The 17,538-nt window shown below is 57.9% G+C and overlaps 2 protein-coding genes across 2 annotated transcripts in view; one reads left to right on the top strand and one right to left on the bottom strand.

Moving 5' to 3' along the window:
* The window catches only part of SLC52A2 (solute carrier family 52 member 2), a 397,658-nt gene that overhangs the window by 15,229 nt on the left and 364,891 nt on the right, over nt 1–17,538 (bottom strand). The window lies entirely within an intron of this gene.
* Nucleotides 370–12,839, top strand: FBXL6 (F-box and leucine rich repeat protein 6). The gene is made up of 9 exons (XM_075063318.1): nt 370–1,541; nt 5,849–6,007; nt 6,231–6,294; nt 6,715–6,846; nt 7,398–7,505; nt 8,061–8,174; nt 10,044–10,275; nt 11,575–11,815; nt 12,332–12,839. Exons 1-9 carry the CDS (start codon nt 1,021–1,023, stop codon nt 12,498–12,500), a joined length of 1,740 nt encoding a protein of 579 aa, XP_074919419.1. The 5' UTR covers nt 370–1,020; the 3' UTR covers nt 12,501–12,839.

The raw sequence follows: 17,538 nt of genomic DNA on the forward strand, positions 1-17,538 counted from the left end.
TCCCCCGCCCCTCCCCCATTCAGTCCCCTTTGCAGTTTGCCAAGTCAGGGCTCCCAGGTTGCAGATTAAGCCACGTCTCTGCCGTAGCATCAACTTTCCTCCTGGGCCGGACCCAGCAGGAGGATCCCAGCCCCCCAGCGCTGGCCTGAAGCTGTGCCATCCTCTGGCTAGAGGAGCGCAGGGAGAGCGCCAGGCCCCTCCGCCACCAGTAAATTCACCCGCCACATGGACAGAAGCACAGATGTGCCCCCAGTGCTACCCAGCTCCTGCAGCGTGCCCAGCACTGAGTGACCCAGCAAGTCCACTCCCATGGCAGATCAGAAATGGGGCGCAGGGCTGGGGGGGACCCCCGGATGAGAAACCCTGAAGATAGGCAGATGTCTCCAGGGGTGCTGACAGGAGTGCATTGGGTGCTGTGTGGAAGAAGTGGGAAGCTAGGGCCTTGTATGTAAAGGAGAGCAGCAAGGAGATGGCTGATGGGAACAGTAATACTTTATTTCCCCCATCAATCTCTCCATGCTCTGGGTAGGTCGCTCCCTTTGTGTTGGGTTAGTCTTTCTAGAAGATACGCTCTAGTTCAGGCTGGATCCAGACTCTCTGGGGAGGGTTCTCTGGCCTGTGCAATGCAGGAGTTCAGACTAGATGGTCAGAACGGTCCCTTCTGGCCATAAAATCCATTAATCATCATTCCCAATTTACAGCTGGGGAAACTGAGTTGCAGAGAGGTGATGTGTGTTACCTGGGGTCGAACATCACTATCAGAGCCAGGAACAGAACACAGATCCCGTCACTTCAAGCGCCATGCCCTGTCCACTGGTGACCACGCGGAGGCTGGAACCAATGAGTGAGATCCAGCTTTTGTCCTTGGCCTGTGTTGGTTTTCACTTAGCTGCCAGGCTGCCTCAGTAGGAACATGCGGAAAGACCGGAATGCTCCTAGCAGGGATTGTCACTTGTCTTTTTTGCCGGAAGTGTGCTGCCAGATTGTCTCTGTCGATTAACCCGGCCTATAGGGGCGACTATGGAAGAGCCCAGGACAGCAGAGAACTTGAGAGAGGCTGGGGCCTCTTCAGAACCGTCCGGCACAGGCCAGAATGCTTCCAAGAAACAGAGCACCAAGGCAACTGGGAGACCGGGACCAGGGGATGCCAGAAAGACCTCTAAAAGGAAGGCGGCTTTCAAGGCCCCCAGGAGAGTGGCCCCGGACTACTTTGTTCATGAGACGGACAATGACATGCTTCTGATCATTGCCAACATCGGTGACGGGCAAAACCGCCCTCCCAGGAAAGTGGCAAAGAGAAAGCACCAAGCGCCAGCAAAGAAGCAGCCGCTGCAGTGCGTCCAAAGGACTGGCATGGCAGGAGGGAGAAAGAGAGAGAAAGGAGGGGCTCCTGCTGCCAAGGAGCCTGTGCCTAGGGGCCGGGCTGAAGAAAGTGGGGAAGTTGCTGGGGCTTCCTGGGGAGAGCGCCTCCCAGTAGAAATCCTCGTGCGGATCTTCCAGTCTTTGGTGGCATCCGAGGGGGCCGTGCCCTTGCTCTGCAGGTGTGTGGAGGTCTTGGGAAGTGGGTTAGCGGGGACCAGGCAGTCAGCATGGCACAGTCACTCAGTGCTTACGGCAACAAGCTCGCTGGGTGTCTTCTCTATTTGGGCTAATAGTCCATCCTTGCTTCTTGCTTTTCTGGGGTCGGAGGGAATGGGGGACCGGGGTGATGAGAGGAAGGGTGGGCCAGTGTTTAGGGCACTAGCTTGGGACTTTGGTTCCATTCAGATGGTCACCATGGTCCCTTCTGGCCTTGGAAGCTATGAATTCCTCTGTCACAGACTTTCTGGGTGACCTTGTGTCACGGGCTCACAGATTGTGCCCACTCGTGGCCCCGTGCAGTCCATGGGGGGTGCCCCTTTCAGTCCGACAGCCCTTCTCGGGGTCCACTCTCTCTCGGAGTTAGGCCTCTCCACCTCCTGGGGCCGCACCTGTCTGAGTCTTAGCACGTCTGTCCGTGGGCCCCCTCAGGGAGTCCCCTCGCTCTGGACCCCCCCCCGGGCCTCCTCACCCCTGAAGGGGTTGATGCAACCCTGTTCTCTAGCCCGGAGTGACTCTCAGCCAGCTTAAAACAGGAGGGTTTATTGAGAGTAGAACCCAGCACAGGAAACTCTCAGGGCCTCAGGCCTGGCCTCCCTCAGCACAGAACATCCCAGACCCCCTGCAGCCAGGTGGGCTCTGCTTGCTCCCCCTCTCAAGCCCAGAGCCCCGGCTGGTCAGGTCACCGGAGTCCTCTCTTCACAACCCGTTGTCCTCCCACTGGCCAGAACCAGTTGCAATTCCTGAGCTGGGTCTCCGGGTCACCAGTCGCTGGGGTCTCCATCCTCCAGGTCATCGGCTGGGGTCTCAAGTTCCCTCTCTGGTCCTGTGTACCAACAAACTCCCTCTCCCCTCACCTCGTTAAACCAGTAACACCTGGGGACACTGAGTCCTATCCCCTCTGCATACAAACCATTGGAAAAACATCGAAGAACCAAGAAAATCCCCCACTTCGTCACACCTCAGGCAAGTCACTTAGGACCAGCTTTGTAATCAATGGGAGTCAGGTACTAGACACCTTTGAAAATCCCACTAGGCATCTAAATACCTTTAAAAATCTGGCCCTTTGTCCCTCTCTGCCTAAGTTCCCTTTCTCTCCAGAGGGGGCAATAGCTGTGCCCTGCCTCCCAGGGCCGTTTGTGAGGATAAATTGCTAAATCCATTGAAGAGTGTGCGATAGTGATGGGGCCTGTACGGTATATTCATCTGGATAGAATCAAGGGGCCCAAAGACTCTAAGGTGGTGACAAGACACTGTACCTGTCCAACATTAAATCGTGTTTAACAAGGTTCAGGGTTTGGTACGGAGAGACCTCAGCCTGCCTAGTCCCATGGTAAACACCCCATTAAACGGCCCTTTCACCCTTATTAAGACACAGAAAAGAGGGGAGGGGGATAAAAAGTGAAAGCATTTGAAATGTCAGCTCTCCCTTGTTCTCTTTCCCTTTCGCTGGAGTGAGTTTTCAGACCCAACCCCCCGTTAGACACTCGTCTGGTGTTAAAGATGGCAGCAATAACTGTCCGTGGGGGGAGAGCGAAGACGTTAGCAGAGATGGGCTGGCGCTGGCATTGTGGCTGATGTTAACGTCCAGTCCCGTTCTCTAAAAGACAGAACAAGCCAAATACACCCAAGAGGGAGGGAAAAAAGAGCAGCAGAGATGCAGCTCCTGTCTCTGGTGCTGACTCTCCCTTGCAGACTCCCTGCTGGAGAAACACAGACCTGTCCACAGTCTCATCAGCCACTCTGAGACCTGGCAAACTCATACCAGCCTCAGGCTGGGTCTCGGCCCAGGCTCACAGCAGTGTTGCGGAATGAGCAGTCTTGTCCAGCTAAGCCAGACTTTTGTGAGAGAGAAGGCAAGAGGAGAGGGATAGGAAAGAAAAGAAAGAAGATGGAGAAGGAAAAGGACAGGTTAGGTTGCGGGGAGGGGAATGCCTCACATCTCAGGTGGTATTCAGGATTCAGCCACTGCTGGCAGAGGTGGTGGTGCCATCTGGGTCCCTCTCTCTGGCCCACTCCGGTCAGGACATCTGTCAGGATTAGGATGAAGAAGGCGGCACAGTGGTGTCATGCTGGGTCCCAGGAGATGGTGTGGGTGGCAGCCATGATGATGAAGGTTGTTCCTTCCCCATCACTCCGTCAGACGGTGTTCCCATCCCATCCTTTCAGGCAGCCACTGCTGTGATTGCTGCCTTCTTTTCATACCCTTCCACGTCCACATTTGTTGTGAGACGTTAGTGTGAGATAATCATTTGAGCTCACAATGAGGGTAACTTTCTAGGCTCAGTTATCACAACACATGTTAGTACCTAAGATGGGCAGAGGGTAACAAGGGAGGTGACTTGGTGGGATCACAGGGTTATCCTTTCTGATTCCAGGTCCAAGCCAGTCCCTTCACTCATCGCTAGCTGGCTGTAATGGCTGGCTCTGCAGGCCAAGCTAGACGCTCTCTGCCTCTGACAGTGTCGCTACCGATGCAGGTTCTGCAGCAGGGAGCCAGCTGCCAGTTCTGCTGGTGTTGGGGCAGGCAGAATCAAATGCCTCTCAGGATCGCATGGCTGCATTGGCCCTGCATGCTGCCCTGGCCCAGTATAATGAATGCTCAGTAGAGCCGATCTTCGAGATCTACCAGGAGCTGGGCAGTTGAGTACAAAGGGGGTACTTTGCTTATCCACAGCCTGATGCCTAGAGTGGTGAGATTCTTACCAGAATAGTCCAGGCACCCTGGCATCGTGTGTCATATCACTGGCGTGGCTTTAAACTCGTTTTATAAAGCAGTACTCCAGGAAAAGAAGACAGGTGGCCACGAGGAGTCTTCTCCCAGAGCTTAGAAACCCCTCACTTGACAATGTCTCTAAGGTATTTCTGAGGCTCCTTTCACTATGTCATTTTATCAGCATATCCGCAGTGATCTGTCCTGTCTCTCCACCTTCCCGGGTCCCACATGGTGGGCTAACCAGAGCAGTAGTGAGGTAGCCCAAGGCCTCAGGGGGACAGCCTGCAGCCCCTGTGTTATGGGTCTCCAGTACCCGCAGGGGAATCTTGCATTGACATTCTGCACAGGTGCCCTGTGCCCCCAGCCTCTGGGCACTTGAACCAATCACACCCCGAGGAAAAGGTATTCCCAGCGCTAATAGACAGCATGGAGAGATGGGCAAAGGAAGAGAAATGCTGCTTTTGTGTAAAGCGTGTTGTCATGCTGGTGCTAAGGGAGCTGGAGCAGAGGTGCCATGTAGGTAGCTTTAACTTTTGACTCTCAACTGCTACTTTCGTTAAATAATTGTCTGTGCTTAACCCTCATCCCCCATAATTTCACACAACCGTGAAAACGTAAATTGGTAAAAGTAAAAAAAGGCTTAAAAATAAACAGAATCAGAGAACGGAAGGACTGGCAGGGGCCTCAGATAGTCCCGCCCCCTGCACTCCTGGCAGGACTAATATTAGCTCGACCATTGATATTATGTGTGAGAATTAAAAAGAATAAAAAGTGAATTCTGCCAAGCCAAAATATAAACCTTCCAGAGCAGGGCCTGGCTGATAAGTTCAGGGTGTCACTGGGGGGCTGGGGGCAAACCAACCCCCAATCCTGTCATCTCAGTCTCCAGAACCCCGCTGTGAACCAACAGACTGAGAAGGACCTGGGACCAAAGTCAGTCCTGGGGCAAGCGCGTGCAGCTCCCTGCTGAAGTCACCAGGTGTTGCTGCCACCTACTCCATGGCTGGATTTGACCTTGGCCTTGAGGGACATCACTATTGCGCGCTGGCACTCAGCAAGGAAGAGGAATGGCTGGAGCGTGCTCCTCAGTGGAGAAGGCCAGTGGTACCTGTTGGTCAGTCTCGGGCACCTCAGTGCCATGGACAGCTGGCCCTATAATGTGCAAGGCTTGCAAGCTCAAGAGCAAGGCATAGAAGAGGGCCTGGTGGATAATGGGTGGCCAGTGACACTCACGGAGTGTGTGCATCACCGACTCTCAATGGGCAGAGGCCCTGGAGCCGGCACGTGGCCTGTTCTGTAACCACTCCAGCCTGAGGGGCATTTCCAGGGGGGCTCCCAGCAATGTCCTTGCTGTATTGGGTCACAGACTCGGGCGGAAGGGCTGTGGGAAGGCGTCTGACCTACCTGAAAAGCTCTGCCTGACCATTAGCTGGGCTCTCACCTGCTGGCGGTGGGCTTCTGGGGGCCCGCTGTGCTGAGATGGCTCTGCTCCCACCTCCGCTACGTGTCTAACCTGGTGTGTGCCATTGCAGTGACGCGTGTCTCCATCCCCAGGGTGGCCCGTGTGTGCCGACTGTGGTACGGGGCAGCCTCCAATCCCTTGCTGTGGCAGAAGGTGTCAATTGGCTTCTGCTGGGTGGAGCCTGGCAAAAAGCAGCCTCCCCAGACCGAGAAGAGAATCCTCAGCACGATGGAGTGGCTGGTCCTGAACAGGTGGGTGCTGCGTTATAGATGGGGGGTGTCCTAGCCCCTGTGCATGACATATGCCTTGGCTCTCTCCTGCTGCGTCACCCCCGCATTTCTTCCCACTCCAGCTCCCCTTACAGCAGCGCAGCGTCCAGCCTCTCACCCTCCTCCCTTTATACTGTCCTCTCCCAGGACGGCTGGATGCAGGCTGGCTCGGCGGCCAGATTAATTCTCTGTTTCCTCCGTGCAGGTTTTCACTTCTCCGGGACTTTGCTCTTTGTCACTGGAAGAACCATGTGCCTGTTGTCCTGCAGGTGAGAAGGCAGGGGTCAGTTTGGCGTGATATTCTGCCATCCTTTGGTGGCTGCTCCACGGGCAATGCCCCTCTGCCCTGGGACATCGGCTGGCCCACTCCGATCCCTGGTTTTGGATGGATGTAGCCATAACTCTGAGAACAGGAGGCTTTCTGCGACTAAGAGCCAGTGGCACAAAGTTCTGTCCTTTTCATGCAAAGGATATCCAGCCCTCAGTCTCCGAGTCTGGGGCCGTCTGCTGTCAGTCACGCAGCCCCTGTCAGCCTGGAAGAACTGAGATCAGAATCGTTTTCCTCTCAGGGAATTTAATTGGAGCGAGGTGGCGAATGTGAATCCCTCAGCCTGCGTGTAGCCCGCCTTTTACAGGGTCTGCTCATGGGATGGCAGGGCAGGCTGGCTCACTGCCCTCTCTCATTACAGGCCCTTGCGGAGTCCTGCCCCCTTCTCCTGTCCCTCAAGTTGACCCACTGCAGAGGAGTGACCACCAAGTCTCTGAGCGCACTGGCCGAACGCTGCCCCCGGCTGGAAAGCTTAAACCTGCAGAATTCCCAGGTAGGGGCATGTGAGGGTCTGCTGAGCTGAGGGGGAGACGGGGTCAGTTTAGGCCAGGGAGCCCCTGAGGCCCTCCCAGAAATACAAGAGTGCCATCCTGCGGGGCAATGCTGGAGCCACATCACTATTGCTGCCTGCTGAGGGGGTGAGTCTAGGAGGCCCATCCTGCCCAGCCCCCCAGGGGAGCACTGTGTGCCCTGCCAGAGAGGAGCCATCTGCCAGCCCTCTGGTCCCCTAGGGACATGAGAACACTGAGCCACAGCCAATCAAACCCACCGCGCCTGCTCCGAGACTGTCAATGCCATTGCAAGGGACAGCGCCCAGCCCCCTCCCAGACATGCCCTGACAAATCCCTTACCCCATCCCAGTATTGCTCGCCCAGACGGGGGGTTCCTAATCTGATGTAGCCAACAGCTGTGTACAGCATTGGAGCTTTTCCTGTGGCTAATTGGCCAGCCTCTCAGATGGCTTTGAGGGCGGTGCATGACGTCTGGCTGCCATATGCTGGGTGGTAACCCCTCGCTGGATGGCTTCCTCTGGTTTGTTCCCAGGTTGACTCCTCAGCTGTAGTGAGCTTTCTGGAGGCCGCTGGCTCTCGGATCCGGCAGCTCTGGCTGACGTACAGCAGCCGAATGAATGCCATCATCACCACACTCTCGGTAAGCTTGGCAAAGGCCGCTAGGGGAGGGGGAGTTGTAGAGGGGCTGGCCTTGCCCGAGTGTTCCCTGTCGGAGCTGGACTGCACCATACGTACGTGGGATGGGACAGTTTCTGAGCCTGCTTTGACAGAGACGTATGAGACCCATGAAGCTGCTTCTGCGGAGACTGGAACAACAAGAGGCAGGGGTTGAATTGGGAGTGGTGCTTCCCCAGGCTCTGTCTACAAGCTGGGTGCTTCCCATTCCTGACTCTGAAATGAGATGCCATTGAGTCAGTGTCAGATTTCCATTGTAATCATTTCTCTTTCTGGCAGCTCTGCCAAGCTGTGAAATGGTCAGCATCTCACATTGCTCATTAGGTTTCAGAGGTAACACTCCATTGCGATGAACAGGGCAGATCATACCTCTCAGGGCTGCTGTTCCAGGCTGTCTGCGGATGTCACTGCATCAGTTACACTTGGGTCACATGGGGAAGGTTCAGCAAGGCGGGTGGGTGTGGGGCCTCACTGATCAGCAGGGAGTGCCTCATTCTCTGAACCTGTCGCCCCCCTGCAGAGTGGTTGCTGCCTTGGGCTGCGGCTCCTGGAGGTGAACACGGAGATCAAGCAGAGCAGCCAGCACCTCCAGCTCTCAGTAGAACAGCTGCAGGCGGCCTGCCAGCAGCTGCAGGTACCCGTGAGCTCTCCTTCCTTCCTTCCTTTCACGTGCCTTCTCTGATCTTCCTCTCTCCCCTTCCCCTACCCTGGTAACCCCTTGCCGCCCTGCAGCTCCATTGCTAGCTTATTCCTTCCCCCGCTGAGTGGTTCCTTGGACACATGGCAATTCTGGTTTCACAGGCTTCCTAGAAGCTCAGGTCGGTTCATTCTCCTGCCCCTTCCCTGTTCGGTCTGCACCCCCACTGCAATGGCAGCTTGTGTGGCCACCCATGGCTCCAAATGGTGCTCGGTTCAATGCAGCGCGCTTGCCCAGAGTGCCCCTGCAGCCAGGAGAGGTCTCCTGACACCTGACGGTGTCCCTGTCGCTGGGTGCTTTCTCTCTCTGGAGAGGGTGGCAGTCCTTGGATGAGGGGCTCACAGGCATTCACAGCCAGCAGCTGCTTTTCAGCAGGTGATGCCTGCGTGTCCTGGCATTGCTTTATGGCCATGCATTGCCTTGCCTTCTCCCATGCTGCCCCCTCCCTCCCAAACCAAAGGTACCAGGCACCCCTTCAGATCCCTCCTAGAGACTTGCTTCCTCCCTAGACTCTTGCCCGTGTCCGGAGCTTTGGCCACCCCAGCAGTGTGTGCCAGTGAGATTATGTCTGTAGCTCACCCATCCTCCAGTTTCCCTGGGCATCTCGACAGACGCAGCTCAGACGATTGTGGTGCACGCTGCCCAGGGTGCTGTGCACAGTGCTGGCATGGTCCATGTGATCAGGGTGGATCCGGAGGCAGTTCTGCTGATATTGTTGCATGGCAAAGCCCTCATTAATGCTGCTGGGGCACCCCAAGCTTTGTGACACTGAGAGCTGCATCGGCACCTTGCCTGGCTCCTGTGGGCCCTGGCTCCTTGCACCTGCCTTTCCAGTGCACATCCAGGACCTGGTTCGTTTCCAGAAGGCCCTGAGCAGCCTGGCTGTCTCAGGTCGCCTCTCCCACTGTGCCCATTGCAGCTGGGAAGCTCTTGCCATCTGCCCCCTTCTGGGACAGGACTTCAGGGTATCCTCAGGGGATCCCCTTCCTGCCTGCTGCTTGAGCTGTCCAAGCCAGTTCTAGGACGCAGGGCAGGATCTGTTCCCTCTGTCTTCTGATGCGCGCCTGGAGCAGGTGCCTGTCATCCCATGGGAGCAGGCAGGGAGGGGAGGAGGGAGGGTTGATCCTCCTGTGCCCTCCTACCCCATGCTGGGCACGGTGTACATGCCTGGAAAGAGACAGCTATTGGCTAAGGGTACTGCTCTTCCCAGCATGCAGTGCGTTTGGCTGCATTGCGTGCTGGGATTTGTAGTTTCCCTGGGCTGCACTGTAGAGCATCAGGAGCTGCACCTGGTCAATGTTTGCTGCCTACTCTTTAAAGCAGCCATGAGTGGAGCAGGTCAGGGGTTGTTCCTGCCCATAGGCACGAACTTTCCCCGGCGCTGGTGAGTGCTTGTGCCCCCCTGGCCCTGCCCCAACTCCACCCTTTCCCTGCCCCCATTCCAACCCCTTCCCCAAAGTCTCCGCTCCCTCTCTGCCCCTATTGGACTGCTTCCCCAAATCCCTGCCCCGACCCTGCCACTTCCCCAGCGTGCCGCCTTCCCCCCCATCCCTCCCAGCTGTTTCGCGGCGCAAGCGCTGGGAGTTAGGGGGGAAAAGCGGGCACACAGCGTGCTCAGGGGACGAGGAGGAGGTGAGGTGGGCAGGGAGCTGCACCCACCAATTTTTCCCTGTGGGTGCTCCAGCCCCGGAGCACCCCTGGAGTCTGCTCCTTTGCTCCTGGCGGTAGCCATTGTTGTCAGCCGATTTTGAGGTTGTTGTCTCAGGGTTGGTGGGTCATTCCTGCCGCCATCTGTTTCCTTTCCAGGTGCTGCGTCTGCTCAATGTGATCTGGTCCGTGAAGCCGAGCTCTCGGTCCACCCCCACCGCCTTGGGCTTCCCTCGTTTAGAGGAGCTGTGCCTGGCCACCACCTCTTATTCCTTTGTAAGTGACAGCGTCCTGCAGAAGATCCTGCAGGCCTCCACCAGGCTGCGGGTGCTGGACCTGCGTGGCTGCTTCCGCGTGACACCCAAGGGGCTGCAGGAGCTGCCGTGCCCTGGTGAGCCTCGGAGTCCCCATCTCTGGGGTGCCGGAGGGGGGTGTCTCATGTGGAGGACAGGTGCATCTGTTGCAGCTAGGGACAGTCTTTCTGCCTCCTGGTGAGGCCCTTAGCCTAATGTGTAGACCAGAGGTGGGCAAACTACGGCCCGCAGGCCACATGAGGCTCGCGGGACCCTCCTGCCCAGCCCCTGAGCTCCTGGCCCAGGAGGCTAGTCCCTGGCCCCTCCCCTGCTGTTCCCTCTCCCCTGCAGCCTCAGCTCACTGCGCCATCGGTGCAATGCTCTGGGCGGCGGGGCTACGAGTTCTTGCCACGCAGTGCAGCTGCAGAGCTGCGTCCTGACCCAGTGCTCTGTGCTGCGTGGTGGTGTGGCTGGCACAGTGCCACTCTGGGCAGCGCAGCTGTAGCGCCGCCAGCCACTGGTGCTCCAGACAGTGCGGTAAGGGGGCAGGGAGCGAAGGTGTTGGATAGAGGGCGGGGAGTTCAGGGTAGTGGGCGAGGGCGGGGGTGTGGATAGGAGCTGGAGTGGTCAGAGAGCGGGGAACATGGGGGTTGAATGGGGGCAGGGGTCCCCAGGAGGCAGTCAGGAAGGAGGTGGGGTTGGATGGGGTGGCAGGGGGCAGTCAGGGGCAAAGAGTTCCACAGGTTGACTGTGCGTTGTGTGAAGAAATACTTCTGTTCGTTTAAACCTGCTGCCTGTTAATTTCATGGAGTGACCCCGGTTCTTGTTACGTGAAGGGGTAAATAACACTTCCCTATTCCCCTTCTCCACAGCTCTCATGGCTTTATAGACCCCTGTCGCCTCTTTGCCAAGCTGAGCAGTCCCAGTCCCATTCATCTCTCCTCCTACGGCAGCCGCTCCATCCCCCCTTCCTTCTGTGAACTTTTCAGGTTCTAATGTATCTTTTCTGGGTTGGGGCCACCAGAACCACACGCCATATTCCAGGTGGGGGTGAACCAAGGATTTCTGTAGAGGCATTATATCTACTGGCCCGTTCCGAGTGGTTCCTAACATTCTGTTACCTTGTTTGGCTGCCGCTGCTCCTCGAGTGGATGTTTCCAGAGAACTCTCAGCGCTGACTCCAAGATCTTTCCTGACTAATTCAGACACCACTATTTTCTATGTAGAGTTGGGGTGATGTTTTCCAATGTGCATCACTTTGCATTTACCAACAATGAATTTCATCTGCCCTTGTGTTGCCCAGTCAGTCACCCAGCTTTGTGTGGTCCCTCTGGGACTCGCTCAATCTGCCTGTGACTTAACTCTCTTGAGTAGCGTTGTGTGTCTCTGCATCCCAGACCTAGAGCAGCTGTACCTGGGCCTATACTGCAGCGATAACCACCTGCTCCTGCCCTCGGTGGGCAGCCATCTGCTCACCTGGAAGTGGCACCACAGCCTGCAGGAGCTCGATCTGGCAGGGCAGAGCTTCAGCGAGCACGACCTGGAGCGCGCCATGGCTGCCTTCGGGCAGGGCAGCAGCCGGGCAGCCCTGCGATCCCTCAGCCTGACCGGGACCAAGGTCACCGTGAGCACGGTCAGGTGAGCGCCGACGGAGGGGCTGTGGGCAGCCAGCGGGGAGCCCTGTGCACTTTCAGGCTCGGGACTCACCAGCCATGGCTGCGTTCCCCCCGGGGACCTGGGCTGCAAAGCCTCCCCCTCGCCCGGAGAGCTGCTCTGTGTTACTGACTCTCTGCGTGGCTGGCTCGCAGCTTGGCTGCTGCAGCCTCCTCTCCCCCATCAGACGCCATCCCGAAAACCAGCCTCTCCTGCTACGCAGGCCTCTGCACCCCGCTCTCCTTCCGCACTGCGGCCCTGCTTGACTCTTCCCCTATCCTGCTGCGCCGCCTCTTCCCGGCTAGGCCCTTCCACTCGGCTCCCACACGGCCTCCCACCTTCTCTTGTGCCACCACTGGCATATGGGCTGGTCCCTTGCCTCCTTCAGCCTCCCACCATGGCTGGGCTCCACGCCGGGCCTGCCGCCCCATGTGCTAAATCTAGGGGGAAGCCGCATGTTGCCGAGGGATGCAATTCGAGGCGTTTCTGCTTCCCCCACAGTGCCCTGATCATCAGCTGTCCTGCCCTGAGCTACCTCAACCTGTGTTCCTGCCGCTACCTGCCCCGGGGCATGAAGAAGGTGTACCGGGGCCAAGACGACATCCGCCAGTGCTTGAGCAAGCTGCTGGCCAGCGCCGACGAGCCGGCAGCTGCACAGGATACGTCGTAATGACACCAGCACCTCCCCTCTCCATTGGCAGGCCTGAGGCCCAGACCCTGCTCCTGTGCCAGGAGCAACCCCACGCACAGGCTGAGTGCCAGGGGCTGGTGTTTCTCTGGGACGTACCCAGCACTCCTGGCAGTGTGGGTGGCGCCTGGGACCTGGGCACCCACCTGGTGCTGTAGAGCAGGCAGCCTGTTCCCCTGGGAGGAGCAGCCATGCCTGGTTCCCCACTCCCCATTTTGATAGCGCCCCCTTTTTGTATGACGTTCCTCTTGGATTTTTTAGTGTTTTACTGTCTGGCGCAGCGCCCAGTGCTACAGAATAAAGGGCTGTTCCTGCAGAGAATTTGTGGGTCTGTCCCCAGGGCCTGGTTCACATGCTGCAGGGAGGGACTTGCCCGCTGCTGCAGCCTGGCAGGGAGTCAGAGCCCTGGGGAGGAGGAGTGGGGAGCTGCAGCCCACCGAGCCCAGCAGATTCCAGCAACCCCACGGCTTTGGTGACCCATCTTCTCTGGGGAAAGGGTGTTTCTCTGCCAGGGGCTTCGGGAGGCTTGGAGGACCCCAGGACCCATACAACACCTCTCTGGCCCAGGCCTCTCCTGAGCTGAATTCCTAGGCTGGGTTGTGGCACTTGTCAGGTTTTCTGGGGTCAATGGCTACCACCGGCTCACAGCGGGAGGGAGCCCTGTCTGCGCCCTCCCCTGGGAAATTCCCCAGCCCCACTCCTTTATGCAGGCTAGCAATTTACACACCCGCCTTGTTATACCCGAGTGCCAAGTCCCCGTCTTCTGGACACCCGCAGTGCACCCTGATCCGCTGCCTCCATGAAACAGCGCCCCAGTTCACAGCTCTCACCCCACTTCATCACTGTCCTTAGCACCAGGCACTTAGGTTTCTAGTGAAACCAAACTGAAGTTTCTTTAACAGAGCTTCAGCCGAGACTCAAATCAAAGCAAGTGGAAGGATTTGGAAACGTAAGGTTCTAGGCAGGGGAAAAACGAGACACAATCAAAAGTCGACCATGGTTAGCAAGTTCCTGTCCTGTCTAACAGGGGATTTCTCGCCCCCGGGCCAGTCCTGGCAGCTGGGCCCACTGGTCATGAGACACCTTCCCCAACAACAGAGAACCACTTCTGCTTACAGAGTCACCGGCTAGTGGCTCCGAGCCCAGCGCCTCCCCTTCCAGGAGCTCGCCCGGCTGTGGTTCTCCAGCCGGGCCAGCCAGGAAATGCCGCTGTCTCCACGACTGTCCCTCGTTCTCAGCGTGGCCTGCGCTAGCTCACACCTGCCTGCTCACAGGGTTGAAAGCTGGGACCCTGCACGTTGCATCCCTCGCAGGTTCCTTCCTGGCCAAACCTCTTGCAGTGACCCTGGCAGTCAGCCAGGGCTGACCCCACTCGCCCCCTTCAGTGAAGTATTAAGACAATGGCTGGATGCGGGGGGAGGTGGAGGGGATGGCCAGGGGTCCAGTTTTCCACCCGAACATCTGGTGGAGAAGGGAAGCTGGCAGCACAGCTGAGGGGATGCTAAAGTCCAGTTACTTGCAGTAACCGGCCTCCGCCACCCGGGGATAGGAAGAGCAGCTGCTGCTGGGGTCTGGCGCCCTGGGTCTGTGTGACGGCTGCTGCCCTTCCCACCCCTGGCCTGACCAAACTGGCTGTGCCCGGACCGGGCTCCAGAGTACCTGCCTGCCCCACCCCCAGCTGTGCCTTGATTTCTCCAGCCCTCCATCCAGGGACCGACTCCCCCCGCCATGCCTCAATTTCCTTCCCTGGCCCCTCGCTCCAGGGACTGACCCCCCCCAACATGCCTCAGTTTCCCTCCCTGCCCCTTGCTCCAGGGACTGATCCCCCCCGGCTGTGCCTCAGTTTCCTTCCCCGGCCCCTCGCTTCAGGGACTGACCCCTCTCCGTAACTGTGCCTCGATTTCCCTGGCCCCTTGCTCCAGGGACCAACCCCCACCCCCCGGCCAAGCCCCAATTGGGCAGGCTCCACATCACCTCCTCTCAACCCAGGTCTGCAGGTGGCAGGTAAGTCCAGGGGGATGGGGGGCAGGGGAGCAGGGGCGGGGCCTCAGAGAAAGGTGGGGCAGGGTTTCAGTTTTCAGGGATTAGAAAGTTAAGAACCCTACGCAGGGGTTGTACACGCACCTGGGGACTCCTGGGTCTGGCTGAGCCTCCCCGGTCTACACTGACCACGTATGTGGAGCCAGCGGCGGTGCTTGGGGTGTGAAAGACCCATGTCTCACCTCTGGTCTGGTGTCTCTGCTCCCCCAGTGGGTAGGCAGGGTTCAACTTCCAGCCAAGGGCCTCCCCTTCTCAGCAGCGCCGGCTCCCGGACTGGACCTGGCCGAGCAAGTCCCCTAGTGGGCATCGGAGGATGCCCCCCCCCCTTCGTCCCGGGCCCAGCTACACTTCCCTGATCTCCCCTGCACTGGGGGGCTTCTCGGGACTCTGCTTCACCCTCTCCCTGCAACCTGGGTCCTAAGCCCTCCGAGCAGACTGGGCTGCCCACAACGACTGCTCTGCAGGGCTGAGAGGAGACCAGGTGGGTGGCACTCAGGAGGGAAGTCCAGCATCAGACTCACACTGCTTGGATGACAGGATTGTGATCTTCCAGGGCAGGGCCCTCCCCTGTATTTCTCTGCAAGGCCCAGCCACACCCTGGGTGCAAAGATCCACGGGCCATAGGACAGTGGGAGGCAGGCCAGGGTGAGGGCTTGTATGTGACGCCCGCTCAGCTCGGCCCCGGGCCCAGAGAAGGGAAGCATTGTCCCAGCTCACCCAAGATTGGACCCATGCCAGCTGTCAGTCACGTGGCCTGATGCATGTCCGGCAGGTGCTCAGCTCCAGTGAGCCTACACACCCTTCCTGCCTCACCAGCAGCCTGGAGACCCCTGAGCCCTTCAAGTGACTAGGGGATGGGTTAGGTGAGCCTTCCCTTCCCGCCACGGGGGCAGAGGTCTCCTTGGCTCCCGGGTTCAGCCACCCAGGGTTACCCCCAGGGGAATTCTGCCCCAAGAACCGTAAAAATTCTGTGCACAATATTTTAAAATTCTGCATATTTTATTTTTCAAAATAACACATCATAATCACACCAGTTAGATTATGTTGGTAATTTATTTCAAAATCCCTGTCAGCAAGTGTGTCTGTAACAATGCAGACAACAAAAAAAATTCAGGAAATGTTTTTTGACAAATAGATTCCTTTCCAGGCATATTAATACAGAACTTGGAGTAATAATTCATTCAAACTACAATACAGAACCGTATTTCCCGCTTCCCCCAGAAGCAGTGCAAAGCTGGGAGAGTCGGGGTAACTGAGGAGCAGAGGGAGGGGGAGGAGCCTCGGAGTGAACCTGGAGGGGTGTTGGGTGTGGGTGGGAGAAGCATGGAACAGATTTGCGGGGGTTGGGGAGGTGGAGGGATTGTTAGGGAGTTGGGAAGATTCCCCCACGCAGAGCCTGTCCAATCCCAAGCCTCTCCCATGCAAACAGGTACATCTGCCCCGTCCTCATATGGCCCTGCAGCCCCCTCCCACACAGCCACTGGCTCAATGCTGTCAGCCCACTAGCTTCTGTGACCTCCCAGCAGCCCCTGCCCCCACCCCTCCTGTGCCTCCTAACCTGGCTCCATGGGCAGGGGGTCAGCTGTTACTGTCTGTTCTGGTGCCACAGCAGCCTCTGGTGGAAGAAGGGCAGAACTGCAGCACTTCTCAGACATTTTCTGCACAGAAAAGCAAATTCTGCGCTGGACATGAATTCTGCACATGTGCAGTGGTGCAGTTCCCCCAGGAATAAGGGGTGCACAGCAGCTGCTGTTTGGCCTGGCCACACTTGGCGCCTGCTGAGTGGGGGTGGGTCCTAGTGGGTGCCTGGGACCTTCCCGCTGAAATGTTGGCAGCTGAGAGCTTAGCCAGGAGGTCCTAGCTTTTAAAGGCAAGGCTCCCTAGGAGCCAGAGGGGGAAGCATGGGGTGCCAGCTGGAGCCAGGCTGCTCCCCAGTCCCACAGGCCAATGTGCAGGCTGCCCAATGTCTTGTTGCTAGTCCCTCCCAAGCCCCCTGCAGTCCTAGGCCCTCCTCTGGTGCCTGGTGCATGGGGCTGAGGACACGGCCTGCTTTGGCACTGCTCTTCTCTGAGTGCCATTGCCCCGGAAACGGGGTCCTGGGTTCTCTAGAACTCTGTCCTCCTGTTCTAGAGCCCACAGGGGCCAATTGCCATGGCGCAGCAGTGCACTCTGTGCCCCCCACCCCCTGCAAGGGCCCTGCTGTTTAGCCTCCCTTGCCCCAGGCAAGGCCCTCGAACCAGTCTTCGCTGACCGCTGTTCCCCAGCCAGGACTCCCCAGCTCCTGCGGGGAGGGGGACCTGACTATTAGCCAGGTGACTTGGCAAGTGCTGGGACCGGGGGGCTCTGCGCTGTGGGGCCCTGGGTACAGAGCTGGGGTTGTGATGTTCTCAGCTCGTCCCACCTCAGGAGGGTTGAGGCAGCTCAGTTATTAGATGGGAGACTTCTCGGTGCTGCCCCCCAGGCTCCCAGGTGGTGCTGAGCTGCTGTGCTGCAGGGAGCTCGATAGGGGGCGCTCTCCTCTGTGAGTCAGCGCTGACCTCAATGTCCCAGCATGGCCTTGGGGTGCTGTCAGCTACGCTGGGGTACTCACTGCGGGGTGCTCTTTTGGCTGAGATGAGTCCGAGGCCCTAACTGCTTGTGGGCATTTGAGATCTCTGCGTTTTTTGTAATGCCCCAGTGCCCTGGCCAAAGTCCAGCTCAGGGATTCCATTGTGCCTCAGTTCCCCCTGTGTTTTCATCGGGGTGTGACAGTGCTGCCCGTGGGAGCCAGCTCAGGTCACTCAATTAGGGTGAACTGCAAACAAAATGGGGAAGACAAACCCCAAACGCTGGTAGTTATTCTAATATGTAGAGTTATCAACCAGCACAAAACAGCTTATGTAGCACCTCCCTGGTTGCTCAGAAGTCCAAACACCGCAGTTCCCTTAAAGTGCCCAGCCTCAGGCCTCCGTCCAGACATATATGTCAGATATGGTGATGA

The sequence above is a fragment of the Chelonoidis abingdonii genome, chromosome 2 (genome assembly GCF_003597395.2).
Source record: "Chelonoidis abingdonii isolate Lonesome George chromosome 2, CheloAbing_2.0, whole genome shotgun sequence".
NCBI classification, from domain to species: domain Eukaryota; kingdom Metazoa; phylum Chordata; order Testudines; family Testudinidae; genus Chelonoidis; species Chelonoidis abingdonii.

What these genes read in the sequence shown, in the direction of transcription:
- FBXL6 (XM_075063318.1), top strand. Translation starts at nt 1,021, where the DNA reads ATGGAAGAGCCCAGGACAGCAGAGAACTTGAGAGAGGCTGGGGCCTCT. An exon ending in ATGTGCCTGTTGTCCTGCAG is followed by an intron (nt 6,295 to 6,714) that starts GTGAGAAGGCAG and finishes CTCTCATTACAG; the next exon opens with GCCCTTGCGGAGTCCTGCCC. An exon ending in GTCACCGTGAGCACGGTCAG is followed by an intron (nt 11,816 to 12,331) that starts GTGAGCGCCGAC and finishes CTTCCCCCACAG; the next exon opens with TGCCCTGATCATCAGCTGTC.